The following is a 14,419-nucleotide window of genomic DNA, read 5'->3' on the forward strand; positions in this document are numbered from 1 at the left end:
ATGCCTTCAGCCGTTCCTTGATATCACGTGGAATGAATCGAATTAGCTGAAGACTAGCATCTGTGATGCTGGGGACCTCTGGAGGAAGCCAAGATGGATCATCCACTCAGTTCTGGCTGAAGATTGTAGCAAATGCTTCACTCTTATCTTTTGCACTGATGTGCTGAGCTCCAGCATCATTGAGGATGGGGATATTTGTGGAGCCGCCTCCTCCAGTGAGTTGTTTAGTTGTCCACCATTCACAACTGGATGTGGCAGGACTGCAGAGCTTAGACCTGATCCATTGGTTGTAGAATCACTTAGTTCTGTCTGTCACTTTCTGCTTACGCTGTATGGTATGTAAGTAGTCCCGTGTTATAGCTTCACTAGATTGACATCTCATTTTAAGGTATGCCTGATGCTGCTCCTGGCATTCCCTCCTCTGCTCTTCATTGAACCAGGATTGATCCTCTGGCTTGATGGTAATGGTAGAGTGGGGGATGTGCTGCGCCATGAGGTTACAGATTGTGCTCGAGTACAATTCTGCTGCTAATGGCCCACAGTATCTCATGGTTGCTAGATCTGTTCGAAATCTAACCCATTTAGCATGGTGATAATGCCACACAACACAATGGAGGGTATCCTCAATGTGAAGGCGGGACTTTGTCTTCATAATGATTGTGTGGTGGTCACCCCTACCAATACTGCCATGGACAGATGTATCTGTGGCAGGCAGGTTGGTAAGGATGAGGTCAAGCGTGTTTTTCCCTCATTGGTTCCCTCACCACCTGCTGCAGACCCAGCCTAGTAGCTATGTCCTTTAGGGCTCAGTGAGCTCAGTCATTGGTGGTGCTACTGAGCCACTCTTGGTCATGGACATTGAAGCCCCCATCCAGGGAACTTTCTGTGTCCTTGCTACCCACTGTGCTTCCTCCAAGTGGTGTTCAACATGGAGGAGCACTGATTCATCAGCTGGGGGAAGGCGGTATGTGGTAATCAGCAGGAGGTTTCCTTGCCCGTGTTTGACTTGATGCTGTGAGACCTCATGTGGTCTGGAATCGATGTTGAGGGCTCCTAAGGCAACTCCCTTCTGATTGTATACCACTGTGCTGCTACATTTCTGGGTCTTTCCTGCCGGTGGGACAGCACATACCCAGGGATTGTGATGGTGGTGCCTGGGACAATATCTGTAAGATATGATTTCATGATGATGACTAGGTCAGGCTGTTGCTTGACTTGTCTGTGAGACAGCTCTCCCAATTTTGGCACTAGCCCCCAGATGTTAGTAAGGAGGACTTTGCAGGGTTGACAAGGCTGAGTTTGCTGTTGTTTCTGGTGCCTTGGTTGATGCCGAGTAGTTCGTCTGGCTTCATTCCTCTTTTGAGACTTTTTAGCAGCTTGATAGAACTGAGTGGCTTGCTAGGCTATTTCAGAGAGCATTTAAGAGTCAACCACATTGCTGTGGGCCTGGAGTCACATGTAGGCTAGACCAGATAAGGACAGCAGATTTCCTTCCCTGAAGGACATTAGTGAACCAGATGGGTTTTTACAATGGTTTCATGGTCATCATTAGACTTTTAATTCCAGATTTTTATTGAATTCAAATTCCATCATCTGCTGTGGCAGGATTCAAACCCAGGTCCCCACAGCATTACCTTGGGTCTTTAGATTACTAGCCCAGCGGCAATACCACTATGCCATCATCTACATGACTGGGCTTCTTCCTCAACAGTGGCTCGACCAGTCCACACAACCTACCTTCACCCAGCTCTCGCCTCTGCTTGTTCTTACTTTGAAAAACTTTCCCTTCAACTCAATTTGTTTCCTCTTGATAAAATTTCTTGCTTATGGGTAATAACTCGCACATCTACTAAGATTATAGTTCTCTCTATCTTGCTCCCTGTAAAGAATCTATTCCCTTTTCCCAGTTTCTCAGTGTTCTGATGATGCCATCTTCCACATTAGAGACAGTTTCCAAAATGTTGCTTTTTTTTTAAACCTCACCTGAGGATTCTATCTGGCATGGTAGGCAGACCCTCGGGCGAGATCGTCCCATTTCCTATGCTTCAGTTCGCCTCTTCCTGGGCCCAAGATTGGATTTTTCTTAACCTGCCACCTTATTTAAAAGATCATTTGCTATTTTCGACACCTCTAGAATGATCCCACCACCAAACATACCTTTCCTCCTATCTCAATTTTCTGGAGTGATCATTCCCTTTATGACACCCTGTTTCACTATGATCATTGCAACTACCTGCTCTCTTCTACCTTCTCAATTAAGTGCAGGACATGTGGTAGTTGCCTATTTACCTCCCACAACACTATCCAGGGCCCCAAACACTACTTGTTGGGCGAAGAAAATAATTTGCAAGTGTGTCCTCCAAACTAGTATATGTATTTTCTGCTCATCGTGATGTTTTTCTACATTTGGGGAGGTCAGACACAGATTGCTTCCTTGAATACTTTATCCTTTCTATGAATGTAACATTTCAACTTTGTGCCCTACTTGCACTTTTACATCTCTGGCCTTCCATGCTCTTTTAGTAAAGCTCAAAGTAGCAGCATTTTCCCTTTGTATTGGTATTTTGCAGTCCTCCAGCCTTCCAGCTTAAAACTTTAACTTCAACTCCCAAGAAGTGTTTGGAATGTGATGGCTTTTTTGGAGGACAGAATTGGGCTGGTGCAACTGCAATATTACATATGTGGTACCATTATGGTAACACTACTGGACTAATAATCCAAAGGCTGAGTCTAATGCCTCATAGATGGGAGTTCAGATCCCACTATGGCAGCTGGAGGAATTTAAATTCAATTAATAACTCTGGAATAAAATTCTAGTTTCATCAGTAATGACGATGTAACTACCCGAGTGTTGTAAAAACTCATCTGGTTCATCGATGTCCTACATATCTGGCCTACGTGGGACTCCAGACTCTCTAATGTGACCTTAATAATCCTCTAAAATGGCCACTTAGTTGCTCAAAGGGCAATTATGATGGCCAATAAATGCTAGCCTTGCCAGCAACAGATGCATCCTAAGAATGAATAAAAGAAAAGCCTGAAATTGAATTAGGTTATTTGATAAACTTTTAAATTAATAAGTGTTATTCATTTGTACTATGCTCTTGTTTCAGTGTGAGAAAGTAAGTTAAATTCATCTAAAGATACTTGTAACTTGCTCCTCATTGAAGTCCTCTCTGGTATGCACTCCTTGAGAACTAAATATTTTTGTCCCTGTGTAAGAACATGTTAGCTCAAATTCAGTGTGATTTGTTTTTTATTTCCAAGAACAAAAAGGACAATTCAGACCTTGTCATGAAGAATCAACATTCTGTATAGTTCAGTGAATCTAAAACTGGTTAGTTCAGCCTCCTCTCTATTTTGCAGTTTAGAACAGAAAGTGTGAGAAATGTCATTGTTGGCAGTTCATGTGGAATGGGTGCTTTTATATGAAGCAGTATTGTCTCATAAGTAGCAAAGTATTTATGTTAGCTGATGCGATGGAGCAGCCTGCTTTTAAAATTTAGCTACCCTGGAATTGTCTGCTTTATAGGTGCAACTGCCCGATCACTTTGTTAGAATATTGTGCTTTTTAAACACTACTGTCTCATTGCCACACTAGAATATCATGCTTTATAAAATATTGTTCCCTTTGTGACACAACTCAGTTGTTGTTCAGTTGGTTGCTTCCTTGCCTCTGAATCAGAAGATTCTGGGTTCAAAACCCACTCCAGGACTTGAGCACAAAAACTCCATTGCAGTAGTGAGGGAGTCCTAGGGCGTTAAAAGAAATGGCTGCAGATACATTAGTTGTAATTTTCCAAAATTCCCTAGATTCTGGGAAGATCCCAGTGGATTGGAAAACTACAAAGGTAACACCTCTGTTCAGGAAAAGAGGGGGACAGAAAGAAGAAAACTATAGGTCGGTTAATTTAATGTCTGTCATTGGGGAAAATGATAGGATCCATTAGAGGTAGTAGCAGGACATTTAAAAAAAATCATCATATAATCAGGCAGTCAACATAATTTTGTGAAAGGAAAATCATGTTTGACAGATTTATTAGCATTCTTTGAGGATGTAATCTGCAGGATGGATGAGGGAAACTAGTAGATGTGTTGTATTTGGATTTCCAAAAGGCCACATAACGTGCCACATAAAAGATTATTATACAAGGGAAGAGCATGTGTGTTGGGGGTAATATATTAGCATGGATAGAGGACTGGCTAACTAACAGAAAGCAGAGAGTCAGTATAAATGGGTATTTTTCAGTTTGGCAAACTGTAATGGAGTGCTGCAGGGATCGGTGTTCTGGCCTCAACTATTGATAATCTATATCAATGACTTGAACGAAAGGACCAACTGTATTGTAGTCAAATTTGCTGACAATACAAAGATAGATAGGAAAAGGTTGTTTGGTAATGCAGAACTTTATATTGCTGAAATGAGGACATATTACAGAAGCTTTCCTTACACTCATCAGGACAAACATAAGAATATCTCTGTCTCTGCTGTCAACACCCCATCTCAACAAATTACCCACCCCATATCCAAGCTCCCTTTCCTCTCCAATGCCCTGGAACATGTTGCTTCCCAAATCCATTCCCATCTTTCCAGGAATCCCATGTTGGAATCCCTGCAGCCAGGTTTCTGCCCCTACCACAGCACTGAAACACCACTTGTAGGATGTCATTTGTGACTTTGGTGTGATTGTGACAAAGGGAAACTTTCCCTCCTCATCCTTCTTGACCTGTCTGCAGACTTTGACATAGTTGACCCCACCATCCTCCTCCAAAGCCTCTCCATTGTTATTCAGCTGAGTGAAACTGCTCTCACCTGATTCCATTCTTATCTATTTAATCATACCCAGAGTATCACTTGCAATGACACCACCTCCTGTTCTTGCACTGTGACCACTGGTGTCCCCCCCAAAGATCTATCCTGAGCCCCCTCCTATTTCTCATCTACATAATATTTCTCATCTACATGCTGCCCCTCGACAACATCATCTGAAAGTGCAGCATTAGCTTTCACATGTACCACCAGCTCTAAATCACCACCACCTCTCTCAGTCACTCCTGTTGATGAGCTGAAATTTCCTCCCAAATAAATATAGGCAAGACTGAAGCCATTGTTTTCAGTTCCCACTCCTAACTAACGTCCCCATCCCTCTCTCTGGCAACAGTCTGAGATTAAACCAGTTTGTTTGCAACCTTGGTATTACATTTGATCCCACGAAGATCTTCTGACCACACAATCATGCCATCACTAAGATTGCCTATTTCCACCTCCACAATGTTGCCTGACTTCACCCTGTCTCAGGTCATCTGGAGCTGAAAACCTCATTCATGCCTTTGTTGTTCCGAGACTTGACTATTCTAAAGCACTCATGCCCTCTCATGTTTTACCCCCATTGAACTTGTGTTCATTCTAAACTCTGCTGCCCATGTTCTTACTCTGTTCCCCTATCACCCCTGAGCTCGCTGACCTACATTGGCTCCCAGATAAGCAACATCTTGATTTTAAAAATTCTGATTCTTGGTTCCAAATCCCTCCATGGCCTTGCCCCTCCCTGCCTCTGAAATTTCCTCCAGCCTCGCAGCACTCCGAGTTATCTGTCACCTAATTCTGGCCTCTTGACTATCCCTGATTTTCATTACTTCACCATTGGTGGCCATGCCTTCAGTTGCCTAGGCCCTAAGCTCTGAAATTCCGTCCCTACTCTTCTCTACCTCACTTTCCTTGTTTAAAAAACTCCTTAAAACCTACCTCTGACCAAGCTTTTGGTCATCTGACCTAATAGCTCCTTATGTGTAATATTTTGCTTTTATAATGCTCCTGTGAAGCACCTGGAGATGTTTTAATATGTTTATAGGAACTATTTATGTGTAAGTTCATGTTGATTGTATACTATTAATAAGCTGCAAAGCCTTGCCTAACAATGTATTGGCCCAAATAGAGATTTCTGACTATTTTGCCATGAAAGGGTTTGGGTACAATTTGTAATAAAATGTTTGAGTTAAATTTATTTCTCAGGGGATTACATTCTGTGTGCAGAAGTGTGAAGAGCCGTGAACTAAGTCTAGATGAGACAGTTTGTGAAATGATGCCTCTTGCATATCACTTGTATCTGACACAATGGAAGTCTATCCAGTCAGGCCCTCAGCGCATGATATCAAGATGATTTTTCTTGGCCTATGATATCAGGTTGTGCTTAAGTGAGTCATTAACTTATCCTAATGGAGTGAAAATTGACTAATTAAAAGTAGATCATTTGATAATGGATTTGGGCATTCCTCACAGAAATTTATTAACTAAAGAAAAAAAAGTTATTTCATGAGGATTCCCTTAAATTTACAGGCTAGGAGTATAAGAACAGGAGGAGGCTAAGTCAGTCTTGAACCTGTTCCACCACCATTCAGTGGGATCATGGCTGATCTGTGACCTAACTCCACATACCACCTTTGCCCCATATCCCTTGAAACCTGTTGCATTTTCCCATCTTACAATAGTGATTTAGTTAATAAACTTCAGTTTATTTGTCCTCTTCCCTGAGTGCCGCTTTTCTTTTTATGCTTCCAGCTTATGTGGAAGGAGCTTTGAGGCACCACTTCACACCAGATGTGCTACAGAATTGCAAGGCATATGTTTGATCAACACCATTTAAATTGCCACAGTGGTGTTCATGAGTTGTATTTACATTAGAAGCAGTTCAGTGAAGGTCTACGAGACTAATACCAGGAATGGACAGGTTACCTTATGAGGAAAGGCTGGACAGGTTAGGCTTGCATCCACTGGTATTTAGAAGAGTAAGATGTGACTTAATTAAAACCTTTAAGATCCTGAGGGGTCTTGACAGGGTTGCTGTGGAGAGGATGTTTCTTCTTGTGGGAGAATTTAGAACTAGGGGCCACTTTAAAATTAAGGAGTCGCTCATTTAAGACAGAGATGTCTTTTTTCTGAGGGTAGAGATTCTTTGGAACTCTCTTCCTCAAAAGGTGGTGGTAGCAGAATCTTTGAACATTTTTAAGGCAGAGCTAAATAGATTCTTGATTAACAAGGGGATGAAAGGTGATCAGTGGGGTAGGCAGGAATGTTGTGTGGGGTTGAGGTTACATTCAGATCAGCTGTGATCTGATTGAATGGTGGAGCAGGCTCAAGGGGCCTACTCCTGCTCCTAATTCGTATGTTCATATGTTTTATGTTTATAAAATGTGTAAACTCAGTTTTGCTCTCTTTTGTTTTTTAAACTAGGGAATTGCGGTTGGTTTTGAAAAGCGACCATGGAGGACGGAAAACCTGTGTGGGCTCCACACCCACTGGATGGGTTCCAGTTGGGTTCCATCATTGATATTGCTGTTGATTCACTAACAATTGAACCTTTGAATCAAAAGAACAAGGTAAATATCATACTAAATTATCATTTACATTGGCTACCCTTGGACTGTTCATGATGAATTTTTAAAACAAAAAGCAATCCTGCATTTAAATCAAACGGACTGAGTAAATTATCTACATAACATTGACTGTACTTCAAAAAAAAGTGATTCATTGGCTGTGAAGAGTTTTAGGATATTTTGAGTATATGAAAGACAATGTATAATGTTCATACTGATTTGCATCTGTGGGTCCTTATAGAATACAATTTTATTGCAAGTGCAGTATACAGCACATTGAGTGACATAGACTAGTGAGTTATAAATTTTACCGACACTCAATTGAGTTACTGATCTTTTCAGAGGTGGAAAATAGTCCAGGTGTCATTTTTCTGTCAAGCACTGGAAGCAGCTGTAAGCATTATCCCTTGGGGACTGACTTAAAGATGTTAATTTTACTCATATGCAGGTTAAGTTTCATAGAAAAGGATGTTCCTCAGCAACTTGGCACTATTGAGAAACACAAATGAAAGGATAATTTATGGCACATTGGAGGCTAATCGGCCTCACAGACTGGTGCCAACCAAAAGAGGATCTATCCAACTTCATCCCACTTTCCAGCTCATGGCCCATGGCCCTGTAGATTACTCTCCAAGTATTTTTTTAAAAATGTGATGAGGGTTTCTGCTTCTCTCACACTTTCAGGCATCATATTCTGGAGAAAAAAATTCTCCTTGACTCCCATGTAATCCTTATGCCAATTACTTTAAGTCTATTCCCCTGGTTATTGACTTATTTGCTAAGGGAAATAAGTCCTTCCTATTTACTCTCTCTAGGCCCCTCATAGCTTTATACACCTCAATTAAATCTCCTATCAGCTTCATACGCTCCAAAGAAAACACCCCAGCTTATCTGATCTTTCCTCGTAACTAAAATTCTCCATTCCTGGCAACATCCTCATAAATTTCCTCTGCACCCTCAAGTGTGATCACATCTTTCCTTTAATGTGGTGACCAGAACTGTACACAGAACTCTAGCTGTGGCCTAACTAGTGCTTTATACACTTCTAGCATAACCTCGCTTATTCTGTTTGTGGCTGTTAAATAAAAGTATCCTGCATGCTGCTTTGACACCTCATCCACTGTCCTCCTTCAGGGTTCAGTGGATATGTGCTTCAAGGTTCTTCTGCTCCTCTACACTTCTTAGTATACTACCATTTACTCTCTATTCCCTTGTCTTATTTTACCTGATGCATTACCTGAAACTTCTCTGGATTGAACTGCATTTGCCACATTTCTTTCCACCTGACCAGTCCATTGATGTCTTCCTGCAGACTACAGCATTCTTCCTCACTGTTAATACATCACCAATTTTTAAATGATCTATAAGTTTAATCATATGTCCACAATTAAGTCTAACTAATTTATATATACTACAAAAAGCAAGGGACCCAGTGCTGAGCCAGTGGAACCCCACTGGAAATGGCCTTCCAAATGCAAAAATATGCTTTGACCTTTGCTTCCTGCTGCTCAGCCAATTGTGAATTCAACTTGCCACTTCCCTTAGATCTCATATGCTTCTACTTTTCTGACCAGTCTGCCTTGTCAAAAACCTTGCTAAAATCCTCCTGGATGACATCAAAGATGCTGCTCTCATCAACCCTCCTTTCCACCACCTCAAAGAGTTCAATCAAGTTAATGAGACCTGACTTCCATTAGCAAATCCATGCTAGCTCCCCATTATTAATCCATATCTTTCTAAATAATTTATACCATTCCTCAGAATATTTTCCAATAATTTGCCCAAAACCAGAGTTAGGCTGACTGGCTGTAATTGCTCGGCCTATCCCTTTGACAGTGACTGCCAGTGGCATCAAGGCAGCATTTAACTGAGTGTAGCATCAAGGAGCCCTAGCAAAACTGGAGTAAATGGGAATCGGGGAAAACTCTCTGCTGGTTGGAGTCATACCTTGCACGAAGATGGTTGTGGTTGTTGGAGGTCAATCATCTCAGTTGCAGGGCATCACTGCAGGAGTTCCTCAGGGTAGTGTCCTAGGCTCAGCCATTTTCAGCTGCTTTATAAATGACCTTCCTTCCATCATAAGGACAGAAGTGGGGATGTTTGCTGGTGACAGCACACCTCCAGAGCAACTCATCTCTGGATTCCCCAAAGCCTGTTCACCAACTACAAGGCACAAGTCAGGAGTGTGATGGGATATTCTCCACTTGCCTGGATGAGTGCAGCTCCAATAACACTCAAGAAGCTTGACACCATCCAGCACAAAGCATTCCACTTGATTGACACCCTATGCGCAAACATTCACTCCCTCCACCACTGACACACAGTGGCAGCAGTGTGTACCATCTACAAGATGCACTGCAGGAACTCACCAAGCCTCCTTAGACAGCACCTTCCAAATCCACAACTGCTACCATCTAGTAGGACAAGGGCAGCAGAAACATGGAAACACCACCACCTGGAAGTTTCCCTCCAAGTAAGTCACCATCCTGACTTGGATATATATCGCCGTTCCTTCACTGCCGCAGGCTCAAAATCCTGGAACTCCCTCCTTAAGAGCACCGTGGGTGTACCTGCACTGCAGGGACTGCGGCAGCTCACCACCACCTTCTCAAGAGCAGTTAGGGATAAGCAATAAATGCTGACCTAGCCAGCGAAGCGCACATCCCGTAAATGAATAAAAAATAAACATACCATACCTGTAGCCAGAGGCAATTGAAAAATTTTGGTCAGAGCTTCTGCTATTCCCTTCCTTGCTTTTCTTAGTAGCCTGGGATGCATTTCACCTAAACCTGATGATTCATCTACTTACAAAGATGTTGAACACCTAATGTTTCTCCTCTCTCACCGTTTATTCCATCCAAACATTACATTGCTCAATTACTATCCTGCATCGCCCCTTCTTTTAAAAAGACAGATAACAAGTACTTATTAAGAGCTATGTCCATGTCTTCCACAATCTCTCACTGGTTCCCTTTTTGGTCTCCGATTGGCCCTACTCTTTCTTTAGTTATAAAATTGCTTATTATGTATTTACAAAACATTTTTGAGTTTTCCTTGCCAATATTTTTTCATGTTCTCTTTTTGCATTCCTAATTTCCTTTTAATTTTACGCCTGTACTTTTTTTACTCCTCTGCTTTCCGCAGTATTAGACTCTCTATTTTTTTTGCCTTTTTTGCCCGTTTTTGCTTTATCCTATCCTTTATGCTCTTTGGCATCCAGATGACCCTAGATTTTTTTTCTTCATGTGAGTATATTTGTTCTAAACACCCTCTGTATCCTCCTTGAATACCTCCCACTGCTCTGACATTGATTTGTCTTTAAGTAGCTATTTCCTATCTACTTTTGTCAAATTATGTTTCACTTAGTAAAATTAGGCTTTCCAGAATTAATGCTGGTCTATCTTTGTCCTTTTCCATAACTCCACTGAACCTAACTGAATTACGATCACTGCCACTAAAGTACACTGACACCCCTTCCACCTGCCCAGATTCATTCCTTAAAATTAAGTCCAGAACTGCCCCTTTTTTTACTTGACTTGTTAAGTACTGGCTAAAAAAATTAATGAAACCACTTTACAAATTCTGTGCCCTTAATACCTTTTATACTGATATCATCATCATTTAAATTAGTACAGTTGAAATCTCTCACTTTTGCTGCCCTATTGTTGCTACACTTCTCAGCAATTTTCCTACACATTTGCTCTTCTATTTCCCTTACACAGCAGTGTGATTGCCCCTCTTTTGTTCTTCAGTTCAACCTATGTAACCTCATTTGATGTTTATCACCGCTCTTGACAGCTATGAATGTTTCTTTACTTCAACCAATATTGCAAATTTTTTTTTAATTCCCACCCACCGCCCCCCCCCCCCCCCCCCCCCACCCCCACCCCAAAACCCCCTCTTATCCTGTCCGCAAACCGTGTAATCTGGAATGTACTTAGCAGTCCATTACTTCATCTGAGCATTTGCAGTTGCAGGTGAGGAAGCAAAGATGCTACTGATATTCACTTTCGTATTCAGCATTCCTGATCTACAACAACATCACACCAAGGTTCCCTAAAAGCCAACATGACATTAATTTTAATGTGAGATGAGTCAAATAAATATTAATTTTTTACTGAGCATTTAAAATGACACAAATTGAAATTCATAATCCCAGAGGCTGCAGTTTTACTGTGGACTCTAGAATACCCATTGCAACTTCAAAATAAATTGATTTAATTCACAGGATAAGTGACTTACCTGAATATGGAGCCACACTACACCCAATTCAGGGAAAGTGGAAAGTTTCTGAAAAGGCATAGAACATTATGATGTGTGACAGTTACTGGTCACTGATATTTCAGCCAAGCTCTCCATATTTCCTGGTGACAGAAAGCTCTGTGAAGCCTCTCTCAACCCCTTGCCCCTTGTTGCATGCACACTCTGTTATCACCCCCTCTTACTCTTGCCCACGCATACATGTGCGTGCCCACACACACACACACACACACACACATGTATACCTTGTGAAGTGTAGTCACTGTTGTAATGTAGGAAACCTGGTAGCCAATTTGCGCACAGTAAACTCCCACAAACAGCAATGTGATGTTGACAGAAAATCTGTTTTTGTGATTTTGATTAAGGGATAAATATTGGGCAAGATACTGGGGATAACTCCTAGGCTTCTCTTCACAATATAATTATAGTATCTGTTGCATCCACCCAAGCAGGCAGATTGGACCTTGGTTTAATGTTTCACCTGAAAGGTGGCACTTCAGACAGTGCAGCATTCCCTCAGTGCTGTGTTGGACTGTTAGCCTTAACTTTAGTGCTTGAGCCCTGTGGAACTCAAACCTGGAACCTTGTGATTCAGAATCAAGAATACATTTTCTTTCTGTCTGCAAAGAACAGAGCCTTGTGTATTAATATATGTAGCTTTAAGTACACACACATGCGCCACACTCTGAGCCTGACTAACGATCTTAAATTGGTTGTCAGCATAATTCTTAACACATTGAGGATTATTTAGCAAATGTCCAATCGTAGAATCGCATCTAATGTTGGACACTGTGTTTTGAGGTTTGCAAGCACGGACTGTTTGGATGTGGTCCTAAAGATATTCATACACAGGACAGACAGACAGAGCATGTACACACATTGTGCCTTTTTCACCTAAACAAAATAAGTGACAGCCATTTGCTGATTCATTCCCCAGGGCAATCAGATTCAAGCTGCCTGGTTTAAATTTCAAACAATGCTTGGCATTTAACTCTCTCTCACTATCAACTGGTGCATTCTCCATGGTAATACCTCTACCAATCAGAGATCCTTTGCCATCCAATCCCCACTCCCTGTTCATACAATATAAATGTTTCCCCGACATTGGTATTTTCTAGTGAATTGTCCTGATGAGTGCAAGTCGAAAAGCTTTGACAAAAAGGTCTCTCTTTTGTCAGCAATACTCAAGTTCTGTGCTACCATACGACTATTTGAACTACAATAAATTGGTTAAACACGATTTCCCTTTCACGAAACCATGTTGACTCTTTCTGATTGCTTTGAGTTTTTCTAAGTGCCCAGCTATAACCTCCTTAATGATTGATTCTAGCATGTTCCCCACGACAGACGTCAAGCTAACTGGCCTGTTGTTTTTTGCCTCTGTCCCTTCTTAAATAGGGGGGTTATATTTGCTAGTTTCCAGTCTGATGGAACCATTCCAGAATCTAGTCAATTTTGGAAAATTAACACCAACGCATCTACTACTTGTTATGACTGATGCAGTTGGTAAAGTTGAGTTATTTAAAAATCCCAGAGGGAAATTTTAAACAACTGTCATAACCTAGTATTTTAAGTATTATGTTTGAGATGCGACTCTAAATTCAGGAATCAGACCACCAGTTCTTGAGGTTTTACATTAAACTAAGTGAAATATTTATTAATTTACACAGGTTAAAATATATCTACACATGACTATAGATTATTACTATCATAACTTTTAACAAATTCCCAAACTAGTCTCCATTAAGGCAACAGCAACCCATAGGCTTAACCAGACATCAGGCAAAGCATTTTCACCTTACGTATTCAAAATGAGGTTCTTTTCACTTTGGTTCCTGTGGAGACAGTTGGAAGCTTCCAGCTTTGATCTCACATTGTCTCTGCCCTGCACACACAAAACTGCTGAAGTTATACCTACCAGCACCCATTGAATGTAGATTTCATTGTATCACCAGCCTCTTCTAACAATAAAACCCCTTTCATTATCACTTTTTTTTAGTAATATAAGGTTTTTAAGGTCTTATTTTGTGGTTCATCGTTTGTAAGGGCTATATTCTGTAACAATGAGGAGCAAGGAAGAAGGGCTCTGGAGTAATTGATATTATTTGATATTAAGTCTTCCAAAAGGTTTAATTTAATTTGAAGGGGTAAGCAAAAACAGGAAGGCAGATTATGACCTGAATGGCTATAACTTGAGAGAGGGGAATGTGCAATGAGACCTGGGTGTCCTTGTACACCAGTCGTTGAAGATAAGCATGCAGGTGCAGCAGGCGGTAAAGAAGGCAAATGGTATGTTGGCCTTCATAGCGAGAGGATTCGAGTACAGGATCAGGGATGTGTTGCTGCAATTATACAGGGCCTTGGTGAGACCACATCTGGAATGTTGTGTGCAGTTTTGGTCTCCATATCTGAGGAAGAATGTTCTTGCTATAGAGGGAGCGCAGCGAAGGTTTACCAGACTGATTCTTGGGATGGCAGGACTGAAATATGAGGAGAGGTAGAGTCGATTAGGATTATATCCGCTGGAGTTCAGAAGAATGAGGGGGGATCTCATAGAAACCTATAAAATTCTAACAGGACTAGACAGGGTAAATGCAGATGCAGCTGTGCTCCCTCTATAGCAAGAAGTGCCAATCTGATTTTTCCAGTTTATATGTAGTTTAAAGTTACCCATGATTATTGCTGTCCCTTTATCACAAGCACCCAATATTGCTTCTTATATACTTTGTCCTACATTGTGGTTACTGTTAAGGGGCCTGTATACCATCCCCATTTGTGACTTCTT

General features: G+C 41.3%; 1 protein-coding gene across 4 annotated transcripts in view; it reads left to right on the forward strand.

The window, feature by feature from the left end:
- Window positions 1-14,419, forward strand: part of myo6a (myosin VIa) — a 374,163-nt gene that overhangs the window by 109,739 nt on the left and 250,005 nt on the right. For all 4 annotated transcript variants that reach the window (XM_041215736.1, XM_041215766.1, XM_041215745.1 and 1 more), the window contains exon 2: window positions 7,232-7,377. In XM_041215736.1, coding sequence (XP_041071670.1) covers window positions 7,261-7,377 — 117 coding nt within the window. In that variant the 5' untranslated portion in view covers window positions 7,232-7,260. The remainder of the gene's footprint in view (window positions 1-7,231; window positions 7,378-14,419) is intronic.

Source organism: Carcharodon carcharias, chromosome 2, assembly GCF_017639515.1.
Source record: "Carcharodon carcharias isolate sCarCar2 chromosome 2, sCarCar2.pri, whole genome shotgun sequence".
NCBI lineage: Eukaryota > Metazoa > Chordata > Chondrichthyes > Lamniformes > Lamnidae > Carcharodon > Carcharodon carcharias.